The sequence below is a fragment of the Siphateles boraxobius genome, unplaced genomic scaffold (genome assembly GCF_051911475.1).
Source record: "Siphateles boraxobius isolate OS27281-9 unplaced genomic scaffold, OSU_SipBor_1 18, whole genome shotgun sequence".
In the NCBI taxonomy this organism is placed as follows: Eukaryota; Metazoa; Chordata; class Actinopteri; order Cypriniformes; family Leuciscidae; genus Siphateles; species Siphateles boraxobius.
This window is the reverse complement of record NW_027508788.1, coordinates 5,067,108-5,087,871: the sequence shown is the minus strand read 5'-3', so window position 1 is coordinate 5,087,871 and position 20,764 is coordinate 5,067,108. Positions and strand designations below refer to the sequence as shown.

The following is a 20,764-nucleotide window of genomic DNA, read 5'->3' as shown; positions in this document are numbered from 1 at the left end:
GTCAAACAAGGCAGCAGAAATGACTTGCACAAAAGAAAGATAAAATTGACATTGCCTTGGGATGTTGCTGCCATTAGACTCTTAGAACGGCTCATATGTCCTCTGGATGTTTTTATTTTCATGAATTCGTGCCACTCAAGAGACTTTGTGCTGAAATGGCCTTTCAGGGCAAAAACGAGCTCCAAAGAGATTGATAAAAAAAAGGCAAATGCTTCATGCTTTGAAATGGAGAAACTGTTTGGAACTGAGCCTATTGTGCACTGAACAGGACAAGTTTCTACTGATCTAAAAAAACAGAATTTTCACTCTAAAATAATTTAGATTAATTTTCATGAGTCATTTATTTATATTTGAAAGTTTTTCAGGACTACCTTGAGCTGTGTTGTGTCTTTTGTGCTATGTAGACTAGTGCAGCACTCCTGAGATAGTTATTATTCATATATATATATATACATATATTTAACAGGATTTATGTTTATTTAGATATTTATCAACATATTTATTGCATAGAGTTTTACATATTGGGGAGAGCAGGTTGAGTGTTCACTTGGGGATGTTGACACAAGATCTGTATCTCAGTGAATAAGGTTTTGAGCCAAAACTACAATTACACGAATTTGAGTTTGCTCTAACAGTGGCTTTGTTGGTTTCAAATGACTGATTTGTGACTGAAATTACAATATCAAATTTTTGTGAAAGCTGTTTGGTGAACACATAGAACTACACTGCTTTTTTTTTTTAATTGCTTATGCAAAAACAAAGTAAACTATAAACAGTGATATTGTAAAATATTATTTTAGAATAATTTATAATAATTATTTTCAATTTTAAATTATTTTGAAAAGTCATTTTTTCCTGTGATGGTATAGTCATTACTTCAGTCATTACTCATTAGTGTCATATGAACCTTCAGAAAACATTCTAATATGCTGATTTGGTGCTGATTTTTTTTTTATCAAGAGAAAGTATAAAAGAATAGCATTTATTAGAAATTTAAGATCTAATTTATCCTTTTGTAACATTATGAATTCCTTTAATGTCACTTTTGATCAATTTAATGCGTCATTGTTGAATAAAAATGTGAATTTCTTTCAAAACAAATCTTATTGGTCCCAAACATTTGGTCATTAGTGTTCTTTCTTTCATCTTTAATATTGGAAATGTCACCCATTTGTATAGTAGTTCATCTATAAACCAGAATCTGGTCTCTAAGCATCACCCCTATTATCTCCATTCTGCATACTATAGTCTAGTATGCTTTTATTGTCAGCTTCGGTTTGCGCAGGTGTGTGTGTGTCCTGGTCCTGTGGAGAGGGATTGGCCCCGGGGAAGGAGGCGGAGTCACTGGCCACGTGCTGGCATCTTACACGCGATTCGCTGACACTTAACCATACATCTCTCCTCCTCTTTTTCTCACTCAGTCTAGTTTTAGCTCCCTATTTTCCTTTCTCCCTCATTCTCTTTTAATCACTCATTTTCTCTCCTGCTTCAATGTGCATGCGAAGCAAAACACACACACACACACAAAGATGACAAGATTATAATGAGAATGCTGCATGGGAAATTAGGCATTAATAGTGTGATTATGTGCATAAGGATTTTGTGTGAGTGATGAGATGTACGTTCATAGCCAGGACTAACAGTCAGGGATAAAACAGAGGTGGATGTCAGCACAATAGCGGTGATGTAATTAGGAGACTCTGAGGGGCTCTACCCAGCGTGCTTTGCAGTCAGGCCTTCTGCAGTCCTCATGAATATTGAAGAGGAAGCTCTGGGCGCTGCAATGTGTTGTGACTGAGAAGATCTGCAGCTCCTGTAAGAGGACAGAGAGAATGAAATGGAGATGCTTGACAAAAGAGGGAGTGCACTGAGAGTAGAGGAAAATAGAAATAAAAAGGAGTGATCTGTTGAATGGAGGGATGGTATCGGAATACAATTGGTGTTTTTTATTATTGTGTTACTTGTGATACTTACAAGTGTCAGTTCTGATTGGAATTGGTTGGCATCCATAAAAGCCTATTATTAATATTATTATTTTTTTTTTAAAAGCATCCAAATATCAACAAGCTAATGGTTATTACATTATTTTGCAATATTTTAGTAATACATTATTTGAATGCAGTCATTCATTATTTTAATTATGTCCCCAATATTTCCTATGTTTACTAACGTAATATATATATATATATATATATATATATATATAGTTGCAACAAAAATATAAGACACCAATGTTCAATAAGTGGAGTATTGTTGTTATTTATATAAGCATTTATTGCACATTGATGTCTTATCATATTGCTGTTATATATATATATTGGTAGTATGGTCATTAATAATATTAATGGTAATAATGATAACAACAATATTACTAGTATAAATGTAATCATTTATTGAATATTGGTGTCATATTATATTGCTGTTGCCACTTTTTTTTATAAATACAGTAATAAGCAATTATTACTTTACTTATCGGAACATATTGGGGATTTTAAAATGAAAACATGAATAACTGACACTGTATTAAAATAATTTAGCATTGTGGTCTGACTGTCAGCATTCTGACGTTTGGATGTGCGTTTGCTTTGCCCAAATTTAAAAAATGGACCTCCAGATCATCTTTCAGTGTGAGCAATAGTGTAGTAATTACCTGGAACTGAGATCTGTCCAAGTTTCTTTGTGTTGGTTTTTGTCTTTATCTCAGTGTTTTAGTCATTTATGTCTGGGGATAAATCTAATAGATAGTCTGTTTTGTTTTTAAAGGATTGCAGACACAGCAGCCTGACATACACATCAATATTTCAGTGGTTCCATTTTAGCAGTCTAATAGGAAACAGGAAGTTGCTTATACGAATGCAGGTTATCATTAGTTCCTAAAGGGGTTCATTTTCTTACATCCTAAATGAGAGTATGAGATATGTCAGTCTTGATTTCAATGGCTGAATTGTTTCGTTTAAGAATCGTGATTCTTAAATAATTCAAGAATGAATCCATAAATGATTGTTTCGTTTTAGAGACATGAAAGCAGCTCTTGATGCAGTAATTTATACAAGATGCTGAGGCTACACAAGAGTATGTTCCAAGAAATAATACAAGCACACGAAACAAGAATACACACAATTATGAACACTGAGTGTCTATCAATATTTGATCAACTCCCACTTAAGCGTAGCCTTTGGTCTGTTTATTGATTTTGCATTCTCTAGGTCACGACTGGATCTGTTTGGCTGCCAGTGTTTTCAGGGAAATTGTTGTGTATGAAGAACAAGAAACACAGCTATGTTTTCCAAAAGCTGTTTTGTGGTAAACGAGCAACATGCCTCTGTTAATGTGTACAGTCTGTTATGCAAAGTAAGTATTATTGTAAATTTTACAGTATTATTGTATAATTATAAAGCCTATACCAAAAGAAATAATATTTCATGATTCCATAGCAAATGGAATATCTATTATCTATGGTACAGACTTGAAACAACTAATAACAACTTAAAATTTAGTTTGTTAACCACGCAAAACTATCAGAAGACTTAAATGGACATTTTTTATTATTTCTGAGCTTGATGGCCTCAATCCACTTCCATTATATTGAAAAGAGCAATCAGAATAGTCTTCAAAAATACATCTTTTTAATTTATTATACACAATCTCAGTTCATCTTTTTAATTTTTGATACCAATAATTAATATTTAAAATATTATATTTTAGTAATCTATTTTTTTAATAGTTTTTATAGTTTTTTTATAGTGTATTTTATTTTTATTTTTATATTTTAATTTTAATGATGAGATTTTAAATTTTTGGGTGAACTGCCCCTTTAAGATGAACATCTTTAAAAACTGTAAAATTGTAAAACTGTAATTCCAACTATTTATTTAAAATCTGCTCTACTTGGCCTGTTATGGATTTTAGAATTGTCATAGTCATGTTAGCCGATAATAATAGTGTGCAGTAATTATAGATCTTTATTTATAGATCTGCAGAATGCTGTGACCTTCTAGGATTGTTTTACTTGGCTTTATATTTCTGCTTTCTGACGTTGCATGTATAAAGTGGCTGCTGCACTGGCACTGCCTGACCAATCAATCAAACCAAAGGTATTGAGATCTAACATTTTTTGTGTGTGTTTATTTAATTGTGAAAGTCACAGTTGCATGAGTGTGAGTTTGTGTTATAAATGGCTACCCTAGCACCACTATGTAGGTTTCTCTTTCTGTAGAAGTGGGTCTCAAAGCAAACCCTGGAGGGTTCTTTACTGCGATTCATCATTCTCAGCCTACTAGTGTCGAGCTCCAAATGACGTCTTTGTCACTATTTTTAGCGAGTGTGTGAGGATGTAAAGGTGTGTATGTGAGAAGCCAGACAGGTTGTAGAAAGTGACTGTGACTCTTTTCTATTCACTGGTTATATATCCCTCATAATTACACCAGCAGATGATGTCATCACTTAACTTTCCGAACTGCATGTGAATCTGAATCTGCCCTCGTGATACATGAGGGATTATGCAAAATGTATTAATTAACTGATCATAGATGGGAAATGTGACGTTACACTGACAGTTGCCAAGAGGAACGCAATTCTATATGTGTGTCTGGGTTTTGCTCGCCTCTACTTCACAATAGAGTCGTCTGGATTTCGTCCTCTGAGGCTTTAGCTAGGCCTAGCGCTTTTAATTGCTTTGTCATAAGTGAATAATGAAATCGAAAACGAAAACAAACGTCATTTCGAACAAAATCAGGCCAAAACAAAGTTCATTTTGTGTTTGTTTCAGGAGTTTGAAACAGCTAACCAAAGCAAACTTTCCGGAAAAGTTAGCTCTGGCTGGTAAACACCTTCTAACTACCATTAGTCTATTTGGTAATATTGAAGCGATGTATAAAGTAGTCCTCATGCAGAAGTCACTTTCAAACCAAGCAGCTTTATATTGGTCAACCCGATGAATCCACCTGACCAACTTGAACCACCTGTTGTGAAATCTGCATGGCGAAATCTTTCACCATCCCTCACGCAAAATTCCCATTCTCATGGATTCCTATTGAAATGATTGGATTTCATCCAGCTGTTTTTCGTAGCCGCTCATACTCTGCAGCGGTATCTGACTCTGAGCTGGCAAATAACTACACTCTCATTGGTTGTTGCAGCACTGTGTCACAGCTTATTTGCATATTAAGCTCAATTAAACTCAAATTTCAGTGAAAATGAATGAGGTCTAGTTCCTTAAGATAAATATATATATATATATATATATATATATATATATACAGGTGAAACTCGAAAAATTAGAATATCGTGCAAAAGTTATAATTTTGATGATTATGGCTTTCAGCTTATTAAAACCCCAAATTCAAAATCTCAGAAAATTAGAATATTACATGAAATCAATAAAAAAAAGGATTTTAAATACAGAAATGTCGGCCCTCTGTAAAGTATAATCATGCACATGTATATAGTTATGTATACTAAATATATTAGTCTCACCTTTTAATTTGAATTACTGAAATACATGAACTGTTGCACGATATTCTAATTTTTCGAGTTTCACCTGTATATAGTTTACTGCATTGGAATAACCACCCAAGCATCATATATTTGTTTTTTATTGGATATTTGTCGTGTGCAATAAATTGCAATGTCACTCATATTTTGTGGGTTTATGAGACAGAAAACCAGAACAATTTAGGTCACATAATTTGTTTTGCTCTCTGTGGTCAATGTGGTCCCTGCATCCTCAGTTATCACACTCGTAGTCATATGCTTTTGAGAATGTTGAAAATGATGTCATCGTTCTCCTAGCAATTGCTAAGCAACCAGTCTTGGAGTGCGCCAAGAACTGGAATCCCTTTAATGCGACTGGGTTTCTGCATTCATCCTCTCAAGACTGAAACGAAAATATGGCGTTGTTGTGTAATTCTCCCTCTTTTATCCCTGGGCCTTTGCAAAGGTCAATAGCCGGTGTCTTGTTATAGCACAATTTTGTGTTGCATTCAAAAAGATTGGAAGCATTTAAGAAAATTGAAAACATTTTCAGGTGCTCACAGTCATACTTGAAGTTTAACATTACTCACTTAATGGAGCACCATTTCATGATCTATTTGTGTTACCATTGCTTTCACAGTTTCAGTGTTTTCACCTGCCCATATGTCTCTCCATGTGTGTGTATTAACATGCTCTGTCTTTGTGGTGTTGGTGTCTTCTAGGCTCATGTGGTTCAGCGCTGGCTTGTGCATCAGGACAGTAGTTTGAGTGGAGAGGGTTCGTCGGAGCCTCAAGGTGGAAAATGGCACTTTGATGGAAGAGTAAATATCTTAGTACTGCCTCTCAACACTTCCCTCTTTCTGGAAAATCTTGTGTGTTGGTGTGGCTTCTTAAACGTTTCTGTCTGTGGTTCTCTTGTGGTTGTGTAGCTGGTGGAAGTTCTTGTGTTTGAATTTCGTGACGTGGCTAATAACTTTAGTTAGCTTCGCTGGTGTTCTTGTAGCGTCTCATTATCTTCCTCTCATTCTAAATTGCTCTTATTGTGTTTTGTGTATGACTATTCATATTGCTAACATGAGATTCTGTGTGTGTGATTAAGTGGGTGTTTGATGGTTTAGGTGTGTATTTTTTGTGTGCATCAGATGGTTTTGCGGTAAAATTTAGATTGTCCTTCTGCTGTTTCTTCTGATTGCTGATATCTGTCAGATTGTCACTTATGCAACAGATGTACTATAGCGATTACAATGGGATAATGTAGACTAATGTAGACTTGTCAATAACAATGAGCCAATACACAAATACATGAAAGCATGCAAACTGATATATACAATTTTATTAAAACATATTAAGTAAATTCACTGTGTGAGTGTCAGGCTTCAGCTACTGTGTAAAAAAATAAAATAAACCAAGCCGCTAAAATGTAAAACTTACGTTTAATTGTTGCCTTAATTTTTTTCAAAATATTAAATGTAATATAATATTAAATAATTTGTGTATGTGTATATATACATTACCATTGAAAACTTTGTGGTCGGAAAGATTTTTTAAAAGAAATTAATACTTTTATTCAGCAAGGATGCGTTAAATTGATCAAAAGTGAAATTAAAGACATTTTTTAAAACATTCAAAAGATTTCTATGGCAAATTAATGCAGTTCTTTGGACTTTCTATTAATCAAAAAAGCCCGAAAATAAAAATTGATCACGGCTTCCAAAACTGTTCAACATTAAATAATAAAAATAAATGTCTCTTGAGCTGGAATCGCTGCTGGAAATTCAGATTTTCCATCACAGGAATGAATTACTTTTTAAAATAAAATAGTAATTTTAAATAATAGTTCACAATATTGCTGTTTTTTTATTCAAATAAATGCAGCCTTGGTGAGCATAAGAGACTTATTTCCAAAAGACTTAAAAAATCTTACTGACCCCAGACTTTTGAATGGGTGTGTGTGTGTCTGTGTGTGTGTCTGTGTGTGTGTGTGTGTGTGTCAGTCACACTGGCCATTCTCTAAGTAATTGCTTTGTTAACTTGTTTACCAGGTACTAAAAATATATTCACATTGTCAAGCTTGAAGAAGGCTGTGTCATGATTATGGGTGCTGTGCCAGTTTCATGCTAATGGCAATTTGGTGCCAAGTCAATGACAAGATCATCGAGCTTGTCCTTTTCAATATACCTCAAAGGTAAATCAATTCATCAAAATTATGTTTGAGGTGGACATTCGTTTTTCAGGAAGAAAATGACCCAAAACACAACTCGAAGTTCAAGAACTATCAAATAAGTAAGGTGAATAAGAACTCTGTATACCGAGCATCATCTCAATACCATAAAACACCACAGAATTTGTAGTGGCCTACTATATACAGCCACTTTTTCACTGTCGGGCCGAGCAGTACTAAGAACGGTTAGGAATGTTTCCAGTTATATTTCCTCTTGAGCTTAGTTCAGCATGATTACAAACCGTTCTCAGCCTGGAATTCTCAGCATGGTTGTCTAAACATGCCGAACTGTGCTGGTAGAATGCGTGTAGTGACTGCCAGTTTCTTTTTAACCCGGTCACTATTTACATCTCATATTGTCTGTAAAGTCTTGCTTTACCAAGGTAACGATTGACGCATTTGTATTACATTTCAAAGAGCTCTGTTATCAGCCCCACAGTGGAAAATTAAAACATATCTGTACCGGCTGGGCCAGAACGGCACAGAATTGAAAGGTTAAGCAATGAGACCGGTTTACCGCGTCGGTGAAAAAGCGACTAATGTATGAGCAAGTGCTCTGGGAATTGCTACAGGATCAGAAAGGCCATACAGACAGTTTCCAGCTCAAATTTGTTAACCGAATGCTGTTGAAAAATATGAACCAAAAAAAACTTGTTTGTTTGTATTTGTGTGAAACAGAAGAAAAACAGCCATGTGAGTATCAGAATGGATGGTTTAAAGAATATGTGAATCACATGTGAATAAATTCTGCAGGCTGATTGTTGATAATGATCGCTAAAGAAATTTTAGTCCCAAAATTAAATTAGATTCTGAAGTGATTCAGCAATTGTTTTCATTAAGATGTGATGGCTCACATTCACACTATTACTGCATAGTCATGTTGACGGAAACGTTTTTGCTATGCTGTCACCTGAAGACTTGAATGACTTCTTCCGCCGCAGTGACTTTGTGTTGCATCCACAATTTGAATTGGGGTGGGAGGGGGGAGTGGCCTGTCAATCATCCCTACTAAATAACAGAGCAGAGACGATCTACAATATCTAGACTGCAGAGTATCTGACAAATCAATTCAAGGACTCAATATAACTGTGACCACATCAGAGCAAATTGCATTAGTCATCACATGGAAAACCACAAAATATCACTCATGGATTTCTATACAGAGCAGCAGGATAAAGTCATGTTTTTGATATATTGCAGTGCAGATGGAAATCTGAAAAGCTCTCTGTTCTGGACCCGTTAGCATGAACACAACAGGAGGGAAAGAGAAAGGGAGGGTTGGGTACAGGTATGGAGGCTGTTAGCTATTCCACTGAGAAAAGTACAGTCATAGACAGACAGACACGGATGACAGATGAAAAATGATCAAGAACTTAAACTAACAGAGAACATTGATACAGCTATGTGGAGAAATTAGGTATTTTATAATGTGACAATACATTTTTTTTTAAATATAATTTTTGTTATACTTTTTAAAATAATTTATTATTATTATTATTTTAGTGATATTTAAAGCTGAATTATGAGATTTCTGGGCCACTAGCATCACCAAATGGAATTACAAAAATAATTGCTGTGTTCACATATTATCTTGGTTAGTTCTGTCCCCAGACTCACACCATTGGTTGATTTAAAAATGACAATAATAATGTGTTACATTTATATAGTGCTTTTCTCAGCACTCAAAGCACTTTACATGGAAGGGGTGAATCTCCACAACCACCACCAATGTGCAGCATCCACCTGGATGATGCGACGGCTATTGCATCAGAACGCCCTCCACACACCAGCTTACTGGTGGAGAGGAGACAGAGTGATGAAGCCAATCAGTATATGAGGATGATTAGTAGGCCATGATGATGGACATAGGACAATGCAATTTTGGCCAGGATGCCGGGGTTACACCCATACTCTTTTTGTGAAAGACATCCTGGGATTTTTAATGATCACCGAGTGTCAAGACCTCGGTTTAACGTCTCATCCGAAGGACGGTGCTTTTTGACAGTATACAGTATAGTGTCCCCATCACTATAGAGGGTATGTGCTTGACGTCACCGTCAGTCAGAGTGACTGCAGTTACGCCCACTGAGTGGCAAAAAGACTGAGCGGCAGGATTTGTTTTCAGCACGAATGCCGTAAAAAACACACAAAACACATCTAAAAAGATGAGAGCATTGCGATTGACTGTACAACTAGATTTTGACAAGAAATCCTAGGTATATATTTTTACAGACTGCCGAAAGCTACAGAACAGAGAAGCAAATGGATCACTGCAATTCATAGAAACAACTGGACTCCAGGCAGCGAAAAAGTGGATTTGCAGTTATCATTTTGTGTCAATACGCTAAATTTAGGGGTAAAATCATACCCTATATATATTGTATTGTTATATATTGTATTGACAACTTATCAATTAAATATTTGCCATCGTATATTCTGCATAATTGGATGTTTTTAAATATACACTGACAAAAAAACGATTTAAGTTTTAGGGCTGGACGATATGATGATATATATAACATTGATATAAGTGATCACCCGGATTTAGACCTACCTATATTGTATTTATATAAATCGTTCATAGGCAAATTTTCTTTATGTTTTTCCTCTGTGTCAAAATCAGGCACATATAAATGTCAGGAAACATGATTCCTGGTTGCATGTCAGTATTCATGGCTCAATGGATCTTTGGTAAGTTGTAAGGAACACTATATTGAGTCCAACCTTTAGTTTAAACTGATAATCGTTTGTTTTACTCGCGTTTTCACAGTTTCCTCTATTAAATCAAGTCACGCAGTCCGGCGAGGGTGCGTGTTCCGGCGGGAAAGTAACGTCAATGCATACCCTCTATACTGGAGCGTTAGGACCCACGCCACACAGACCACGGGGTGAGACCCCTTGCTGGCCTCACTAACACCTCTTCCAGCAGCAACCCTGTTTTCCCAGGAGGTCTCCCATCCAGGTACTAACCAGGCTCAGCCCTGCTTAGCTTCAGTGGGAAACCAGTCTTGGGCTAAAGGGTGATATGGCTGCTGATTTAATATTACTACGATGGGATGGTTGAGATGTTGAAATGTTTTGATGGCTCACAGCACACTTTGCGAGGGAAAAAACAGATTGCTTACTTTGTCTCTACAAAATAAGCTGGGATACAAGAACACACTTCAGCCTTAAAGCAAATGCTGATATGTCTTTAGGAGCAAAACCAGCCCTGAATATAACATCACGCTTCATAACTTTGGAAAATGAGATGTTTTAAAGAACTAATTCCGTAACTGTTGGGACGCTGTTATGTGGCCCTTGAGCCAGTTGAAACCAGATACTCAATACAACACATCATGAATCTCTAATTAGTGCTGCACACTGATGTTTTATTAAGTGCTAAACATCCAGAACCCTTGTGCAAAAAAATTATGACAATTTAACAATCCCTTTTCCTATTCAGATTTGCATTTATTTTTCCTTTCTTCTCTCTCCCTCTCAGGCGGATACAACAACCAGTTTTCTCCGTGCTGCACGCTCAGGTAATCTGGAAAAAGCTCTGGACCATATCAAAAATGGAATAGACATCAACATAGCCAATCAGGTGAGAGAAAGATCCATCCTGCAATGTCAAGATTGGTAACACTGTACAATAAGGTATCATTTGATTACATAACATTAGTTAATAAAAATGTTCATGTTAGTTTACTGTGCATTAACTGTTAATACAATAAATGCAGTAGAAATATTGTTCATTCTTTGTTCATGTTAACTAATGTTAAAGTCCCCCTTCAGTCAATAATTTTATCATTTAAACTCATCTTTGATACTCACAATGACATATTTAAATGATTTACTCCTTTATTTTTGGTGAAACATTTTTACACTTAAAAATATTGATTCAATTTGAATCAATGAAATTACAATTAATTACATATACCATATGAACTGAGTAAATGTTAGTAAAAAATGTAAGTAGATCTGAGGAACTATTTTGTACATTAACAAATAAAATTGAGTAGAAATAATTAAGGAAAACATAAAAAAAACAATTTTTATGAGTAATATTAATTGTTTTTATTTATGAGAAATATTAACTTTTAATTTCCTGTAAACCTTTGTAAAATACTCAAAATAAACAACCACAGGTAACGTTATACATGACACTGGCCTTTATTGTCGATGAGTACAGCAATACAGCATATTTGATACTGTTTTAACAAGTATACATCATTGCCTACATTTATACTCGTATAACAAAAATATTAGAAGTAAAAACTAATTTTAAAAAAAAAGTAATTCAAGTGTAATCAATTGGTCTGTTATCCAATTTCCACCGTATCAGCGCTGGTTCTCGTGCCTTGGACTCGTGCTCTGCGGGGGAACATCAGACCGTCGTCCTGCGTTTCACTCATAGCCGAAAGATGATGCGACGCGGCTGATTCCATAACCTGCCAATTAACCAACAGTGCTCAGTTCTGAGGACATTTTATCATCCATATTGATTATATACATTATCTTCAGGAATAAAGTCGTGTGTTTTATGCAAGGCATCAGGCATTTCGATCAGCAAAAAGACAGATGTGTCATGTGACACATGTGGTGACACACATTGCGTCCCAGTATTAATTAAATAAAATGATTTAAAGCAAAGTAATAATTTTATAGATAAAATAAAACAGACACCCCTGAATTTCACAGAGGAAATGCACCAATTCTGTGCCGCTGAGAGGAGAAGAAGAGAAAGTTTTTTGAATAGAAGTTGACACATAAAGGTCATTGATATAATTAGCCTTTGGTTTGACTACTTTATCAATCAGCTAATGATGTGTTGCTAATGTTACACAAATCATGTTCCTGTTGGCCATCTCAGAGTCACACAGCTGCCCTCTAAAAATCTGCATTCTTAGAAATAATGATAGAAAAAGCCCCGCCCGCACATTTACGGATTGGTTACAAGTTTGTGACGTAGAAATAAGGGGCGTTTTCAAACTACGTTTTTGTGACTGTCTTTGGTTCACTGCAGTTTTAAGAAGAAATATACAGCAATGGTGTCGACTGATAAATTTTCACACGGTTTGTCTTAAAGCATGTTAAAAACACCACATAGATATAAACAACAACAGAAACCTTTCAAAATACTTTTTATAAGATTTTCATCACAGGGGGTCTTCAACAAATGAGACCTTGTAAAATGTTACCAAATTACTATTATTACAGATATGAATGGTATTTCCAATCATGGAATTTGTTAAGAAAACTTTTCAATTTTCAATTCTGTGATCTATAAAACACCTAAACAAATCCTTATGATTTATTTTGGAGTAAAAACCACCTAACAACTACACAAAACAACTCCATAACAACATGCTTGAAATATATAAGAACAGTTGACAACACCAGTTTCACATACACGCCTTGAAAGCCCAAACTTTGAAGCCCATTAATAGTACTGGCTAAATTCAGAAATTGCTATTTAGAGCTATAAATTCATCACATTGTAGATTAGGATCCGCATCTGTGTGTGTGTGTGTGTGTGTGTGTGTGTGTGTGTGTGTGTCTGTGTGTGTGTGTGTTTGTGTTTGCTTGTGCCAGTTTGTGTTTTCGATGCTAAATTAACCCCCCAATGCTCCTGTGGTCGGACAGTACAGCTGTGTTTACAGTGTCAATGCAGAACTGTGTTCAATGCCCTAATCAGTAAATTGCCATAATTAATCATGCCAGCATGTCTTCCACCTCTAACCCCCTCACCGGTCATGCTTTTGCAAGCACTTGCATCATAACACTTGCTTACCTGCTTTAAATAGCATATTGTGAAATTTGCAGGAGAGCTATGTTTGGTTCTCAGAGACGGGTTAGTGAATGGACCTGAGCAGTTGGCTGGCTTCCCGCATTGAAAAGCTCTGAAAATGAACGCCCACTCTGTATGCCTGCATCCTGAACTCTCTCTCTCTCTCTCTTTCTCTCTCGAGCACACGCACACACACGCACACGCACACACACGCACACACACACACACACACACACACACACACACACACACACACACACACACACACACACACACACACACACACACACACACACACACACACACACACACACACACACTCACACACACGCTCACACTCACACTCACACTCACACACACACACACAGGTTGACTACTACACCACCTTATAACATCATTCACTACTGACAGGATTCCATGGGGAACCTGTCACGGCCTACGATATGCAACCTAAACCAAATTTCAATGCGTCTCGGAGATTTTTATAGTTACGTGTTTGGATAAACTGAAGTATACTTCCCGTTTGTGATGTTGATATCAGAGAGTGAATGTCTCTGTGCTGTCGCAACACATTCTCTGAGGAGCTTAGACTGTTTTTGACAGTGAGGCGGGAAATGCTTTGGGACTAGAGAAAATTCTGAAAATCAGCAAAACTGTATTTTAAAGCTCAGAGCGTGTGATTAATTTCCACCTCAGCTTAAAGCAAGTATTGTTAATGAGATTTTTAGACAATTGATGGTCTTGACATAGTGTAATTTGTCTTTATTTTATAGGTGATGAACTAACGGCTGTAAATAGCCTTAATGTTATTAGCCATTTTATCTATTAACATCTAATGATTATATAGCCAAAACTAATCTAAGAATCAGAAGCCAAAGTTTTATTTATTTTATTTTATTATTTTGTTTCATTTTAATTTCATTATTTTATTTTATTTATTTTTGAAAAGCCATTTGTATTCTAGTTACATACCCAGACAGGATGTGCAAGATGTGCACTAATCTTGTGGAATAAAAGTGTCTACCAAATGCATACATGTAAATTGTAATGCTTATTTCTCCGTAGATGCTTGAACACTTCAGTCCCCATTCAAAATGTCATGACCAGAATTTCTTCAGAATTTCTCCTTCTGTGTTTAACGGAGGGAACAAAGTCATTCAAACAATTGTGACCTTATTTAGGTATTTGGCCAAACTTGTCTGAAATATTTATACACTATCATTTTTAAAGTTTGAGATCAGTAATCTCAACCAAGACTCAACCCACCAAGACTGCATTTATTTGACCAAAAATACAGTCAAAATAGAAATATTGTGAACTATTATTATAATGTAAAAAAATAACTCTTTTCTATTTTAATACATTTTAAAATGTAATTTATATGTAGAAAAATGAAAGATCCAGTGTTGGCGATCTATGCGCGTAAAACAATACTGTTGATATCACACAAATACTGTGATATTCCCTAAAACATCATGAAGCACGTCTAGAGAATATTAATGCCAAGTGGGCACATGTGGCAGTTTTCATCAGTGCTCCTCCCCACCGTCTGCAAGCACCCCTCTTTCTCCATTCTGTCTTCCTCTCCTCTGCGCATGCACTGTACAGCTGCAGTACGAGCTCATTAGAGATGAGTGACACTGCAGTATGAAGGGGATTCCAGTCAGACTAGCAGAGCAGAGCCCCCTTATGGCAAAATCTGGCCACACACCTAGCATCCCTTCAAAAGCACACACTACCATTTGCCGCTCTCCGATCAGCCTTTACCTCGCCCGGCCTTTTTGTCGGTTTCCTCCATCGTTCTATTTCCAAGCCCTGTTTACTGAGAGCTTCACAGATCTGTAGATTTCTCAGTCAGTGCTTCACTGTGTTATTTTTAGACTGCCCTCCTCTCAGTGAGTCATTTGACAGGTAGACGGGGAGAGATAAAGAGATAGACTTGAGATGTGTCAGGGTGGTTTTTTTTGTTGTTGTTTTTTGAGACTGACTTTTTCAGCACCTAATGTTTTCTCTTGTATTTGCAGAATGGGCTTAACGGGTTGCACTTGGCCTCTAAAGAAGGTCATGTTAAGATGGTGCTTGAGCTGCTCCACAATGGCATTGACCTGGAGACTAACACAAAGGTAAATCTACTTTCTTCAGTCAGTCAGGCTTCCTCTGGCAAGCCAAAAACAGGTTTATTAATGAGATAGTTTAGACTCTAAAGTTGTGTCACAAATGACACACTGTGCACTATGCACTTATAATGCACTATGTACTCAACTCAACCGTGCAGTGTATGCATTTTGTAAGGTTATTCTTTCATTCAACATCAGAGTCTGATAGCCCCTCCCCCTCTGTAATGTAATTAAAGCTGTGACAGTTGAGTGCATGTGTCTAATATTCCACACTTAACGTGCATCATGTGTTAATTAAATGCATCCTCCTGATATGTAAAGTGTACTTTTTCTAATTTTCAGTGTGATCACACTACTCGCATTATTTATACTACAAAATGTCATAGAATAGTGCATATTAAGTATGCAAATTGGGACGCACCTTAAATTCTGATTGGCTGAGTTGCAACAGTATGTGCTTGGCAACCTAAAACAGTCATTAGCCTACAGTTAAGGCTGAACTTAAGAATGAACTCTTACCTGGTGGAATAAATATTTATTCTGAATATCTCTTTCAATAAATTACTGTGTATTGAACATTGGCATTTATCATATTGTACATCTAATTAAGACTTCTAAAAGTTGACAAAATTACCATTTTACAAATTTGTGCATTTAAAATTTGCAGTTTCTCTCCTCTAGGAAAAAGAGTCAAAATATTGATGTCTCAACTTTCTTCAATATTTTTTTTGTCCAATGAAATATTCTGGAGAATGAGAAAGTCCCTCCCCACTGACTAACCGACTAACAATAGCAAGTAGCAAATAGTAATAGTTTTATTAAATAAATATTTATTTCATAATGCAGTTTATTTCTATAGCACCTTTCACATAAAATGTTGGTAAAAGTGCTTCACAGGTCAAAATTCTGTATTAGACATTTTAGATGAAAAAAGACACCATTAAAATAAATCAATTAAAAAAATCAGACAGAGAAAAACAATAGCGTGCAACATGGGCAAAAATAAAAGCAAAATAAAAAAATATTCAATATATAAAAGTCTTTGTTTGTCTGAAAAGTCTTTCTCTTTATTATATTAACATGACTATTATTTTTGCAGAAAGGGAATACCGCCCTTCATATTGCTGCTCTGGCCGGTCAAGAGAAAGTGGTTGCAGAACTGATAAATTATGGTGCCAACGTCAATGCCCAGTCTCAGGTTGGTCTGAGCCTCAATACATGAATCAACAAACATAGAATTGTGTAGATGAAAAGCTTAATTAATTTGTTCTTTGTTGTTATTTTGTGTTTTGCAGAAAGGTTTTAGTCCCCTGTACATGGCAGCACAGGAGAACCACTTGGAAGTGGTGAAATATCTACTTGAACATGGAGCCAATCAGAGTCTTCCAACCGAGGTAAGTGACAATTTGAAATCAAACTCAGCAGAAATAAAACCCAAATGAACCTACAACTCTCGATTTCATCCCCCAGGATGGCTTTACTCCTTTGGCGGTAGCTCTTCAGCAGGGTCACGAGAACGTGGTTGCCCTCCTTATAAACTACGGCACCAAGGGCAAAGTGCGTCTGCCGGCCCTGCACATCGCGGCACGCAATGACGACACGCGCACTGCTGCCGTACTGCTGCAGAACGACCCAAACCCAGACGTCCTCAGCAAAGTATGTGTGTTTGTACACATCTGAAAGGTTTTATCTCACCACGAGCAGGATTACGCATCATGACTCACTGAGCTCAGTGCAGCCGCTCTTGGCTTGTAATTGCAGAGATGACTACTGTATGTGACAAGATAAACAGTACTGAGTTTGTTTAAAAATCTGTCAGCGTAGGTGTTACTGTTTTATACATACACTGAATCAATGAAATGTTACACTCTTTTCCTGTAGACCGGCTTTACTCCCCTCCACATCGCAGCCCATTATGAGAATCTCAGTGTCGCACAGCTTTTGCTAAACAGAGGAGCCAACGTGAACTTCACACCGAAGGTCAGTTCAACTCTCAAAAATGCTGCTTCCTGCTACATAAAAGATTACATGAATTTTAATTTTTACTCATTTTCTCTTGAAGAATGGCATCACGCCAATACATATCGCTTCCAGGAGGGGGAATGTGATTATGGTGCGACTTCTGTTGGACAGAGGAGCTCAGATAGATGCCAAGACAAAGGTACTGTACAGTATCCATTAGGGATGTGCAAAATATTTTCATAATCGAAAAGTCTGCAGTTTGCAGTGTTGTTATTGTTAACTAAAACTAAAACTATTTTAATGTCCTTTTCATTAATTGAAATAAAGCTTAAGTTTAAGTTGAAGTACTTAAAATTACTAAAAGCTAAAACTGAAATAAATTTAAATGAAAGCTAAATAGAAATTATTAAATAATAATAAATAGAAATAGAGAACTTAAACTAAAATTTACATGAAACAAAAATAAAACCTAAATAAAATATTAAAAATAGTTTTAATAATATGTAGTCTATATATATATACAGGTCCTTCTCAAAAAATTAGCATATTGTGATAAAGTTCATTATTTTCCATAATGTAATGATAAAAATTAAACTTTCATATATTTTAGATTGATTGCACACCAACTGAAATATTTCAGGTCTTTTATTGTTTTAATACTGATGATTTTGGCATACAGCTCATGAAAACCCAAAATTCCTATTTCAAAAAATTAGCATATTTCATCCGACCAATAAAAGAAGTGTTTTTAATACAAAAAAAGTCAAAATAATTCTTATTCTTACTCTTATAATTCCTTCAAATAATTGTACTGTTATGCACTCAATACTTGGTCGGGAATCCTTTTGCAGAAATGACTGCTTCAATGCGGCGTGGCATGGAGGCAATCAGCCTGTGGCACTGCTGAGGTGTTATGGAGGCCCAGGATGCTTCGATAGCGGCCTTAAGCTCATCCAGAGTGTTGGGTCTTGCGTCTCTCAACTTTCTCTTCACAATATCCCACAGATTCTCGATGGGGTTCAGGTCAGAAGAGTTGGCAGGCCAATTGAGCACAGTAATACCGTGGTCAGTAAACCATTTACCAGTGGTTTTGGCACTGTGAGCAGGTGCCAGGTCGTGCTGAAAAATTAAATCGTCATCTCCATAAAGTTTTTCATCAGATGGAAGCATGAAGTGCTCCAAAATCTCCTGATAGCTAGCTGCATTGACCCTGCCCTTGATAAAACACAGTGGACCAACACCAGCAGCTGACATGGCACCCCAGACCATCACTGACTGTGGGTACTTGACACTGGACTTCAGGCATTTTGGCATTTCCTTCTCCCCAGTCTTCCTCCAGACTCTGGCACCTTGATTTCGAATGACATGCAAAATTTGCTTTCATCCGAAAAAAGTACTTTGGACCACTGAGCAACAGGTCAGGCGCTTCTGCGCTGTTTCTGGTTCAAAAGTGGCTTGACCTGGGGAATGCGGCACCTGTAGCCCATTTACTGCACACGCCTGTGCACGGTGGCTCTGGATGTTTCTACTCCAGACTCAGTCCACTGCTTCCGCAGGTCCTCCAAGGTCTGGAATCGGTCCTTCTCCACAATCTTCCTCAGGGTCCGGTCATCTCTTCTCGTTGTGCAGTGTTTTTTGCCACACTTTTTCCTTCCCACAGACTTCCCACTGAGGTGCCTTGATACAGCACTCTGGGAACAGCCTATTTGTTCAGAAATTTCTTTCTGTGTCTTACCCTCTTGCTTGAGGGTGTCAATGATGGCCTTCTGGACAGCAGTCAGGTCGGCAGTCTTACCTATGATTGCGGTTTTGAGTAATGAAACAGGCTGGGAGTTTTTAAAGAACTCAGGAATCTTTTGCAGGTGTTTAGAGTTAATTAGTTGATTCAGATGATTAGGTTAATAGCTCGTTTAGAGACCCTTTTCATGATATGCTAATTTTTGGAGATAGGAATTTTGGGTTTTCATGAGCTGTATGCCAAAATCATCAGTATTAAAACAATAAAAGACCTGAAATATTTCAGTTGGTGTGCACTGAATCTAAAATATATGAAAGTTAAATTTTTATCATTACATTATTGAAAATAATGAACTTAATTACAATATGCTAATTTTTTGAAAAGGACCTGTATATATATATAGGCAAGAAAAAAACAGAGCGCAAGTGTCTCAATATGTGTTTGTAATAATAATAATAATAAAGAATACATCTTTCATAAAATGCAGCAGTGCTTAACAGGTCAGAATATAGACCTGGATTTTTTTCTTTATAACAAAATAAAATGAGATGGATTAAACATTGCAAAGTTAGATTTCGTATAATCTAATAGTCAATCCTCTTGTATCCAGCCGTAATCACATCTCACAGTGACATTATTTACTGGCTGAGATGAAAAATCACACTGCTGAGACTGCTGAATCTGACTTATTTAATTCTAGCTCATGGAGAATGACCTATTTTACTTCCTCATGGTAAAGACAGGTATTTTCTCTTTGTGACCACTTGCTGTTTTAATGGTATACTTGAATGCGTTCATGAATAAGGACAGAAAATGCAGCTCATGTAGGATACATTAAAACATGGCTGATAAATTTCCAGAAATGCTTATTTTTTGCGTTATCTGCAGGATGAGCTGACGCCTCTGCATTGTGCAGCCAGGAACGGTCATGTACGTGTGGTGGAGATCCTGCTAGACCAGGGCGCTCCCATTCAGGCCAAGACCAAGGTGGCCAAACTATATTACTAAGATGGGCCATACTGTAACAGATTTTTAGCATTATTGATGGTGTAATCATGCTGATCAGTTGATAATAATGTGTTCCCCCTTGCAGAATGGTCTGTCTCCCATCCACATGGCAGCACAGGGCGATCACATGGACTGCGTGAGGCAGCTGCTGCAATACAACGCAGAGATCGATGACATCACCCTTGACCACCTGACCCCGCTGCATGTTGCAGCACACTGTGGGCACCACCGCATGGTCAAGGTGCTGTTGGACAAGGGGGCAAAAGCTAATGCCCGCGCTCTGGTTAGTTTATCAGTCTTTTTTTCTTCTCTCTGCTTTTTTCCACCCTGTCTTTTACTTCTTCTTTTTAATCTCTTTTAATTAATATTGCCAGTTAATATGACGACAACCCTGATTACCATCTGTAAAACAAATAGCTGAATTGAATAAATAGAGACAATAAGATATATATATGATACATTTAGTGCAGTAT

At 36.6% G+C, this 20,764-nt stretch overlaps 1 protein-coding gene across 9 annotated transcripts in view; it reads left to right on the top strand.

The window, feature by feature from the left end:
* The window catches only part of ank1b (ankyrin 1, erythrocytic b), a 73,090-nt gene that overhangs the window by 19,930 nt on the left and 32,396 nt on the right, over positions 1-20,764 (top strand). For 7 of the 9 annotated variants that reach the window (XM_077232977.1, XM_077232981.1, XM_077232980.1 and 4 more), the window contains exons 2-11: positions 6,195-6,293; positions 11,178-11,279; positions 15,491-15,589; positions 16,683-16,781; positions 16,879-16,977; positions 17,054-17,239; positions 17,465-17,563; positions 17,646-17,744; positions 20,172-20,270; positions 20,377-20,574. In XM_077232977.1, coding sequence (XP_077089092.1) covers positions 6,195-6,293; positions 11,178-11,279; positions 15,491-15,589; positions 16,683-16,781; positions 16,879-16,977; positions 17,054-17,239; positions 17,465-17,563; positions 17,646-17,744; positions 20,172-20,270; positions 20,377-20,574 — 1,179 coding nt within the window. Of the gene's footprint in view, positions 1-4,004; positions 4,095-6,194; positions 6,294-11,177; positions 11,280-15,307; positions 15,378-15,490; positions 15,590-16,682; positions 16,782-16,878; positions 16,978-17,053; positions 17,240-17,464; positions 17,564-17,645; positions 17,745-20,171; positions 20,271-20,376; positions 20,575-20,764 lie in introns of those variants that run through there. The other 2 variants (XM_077232976.1, XM_077232978.1) reach the window with 2 other exon arrangements.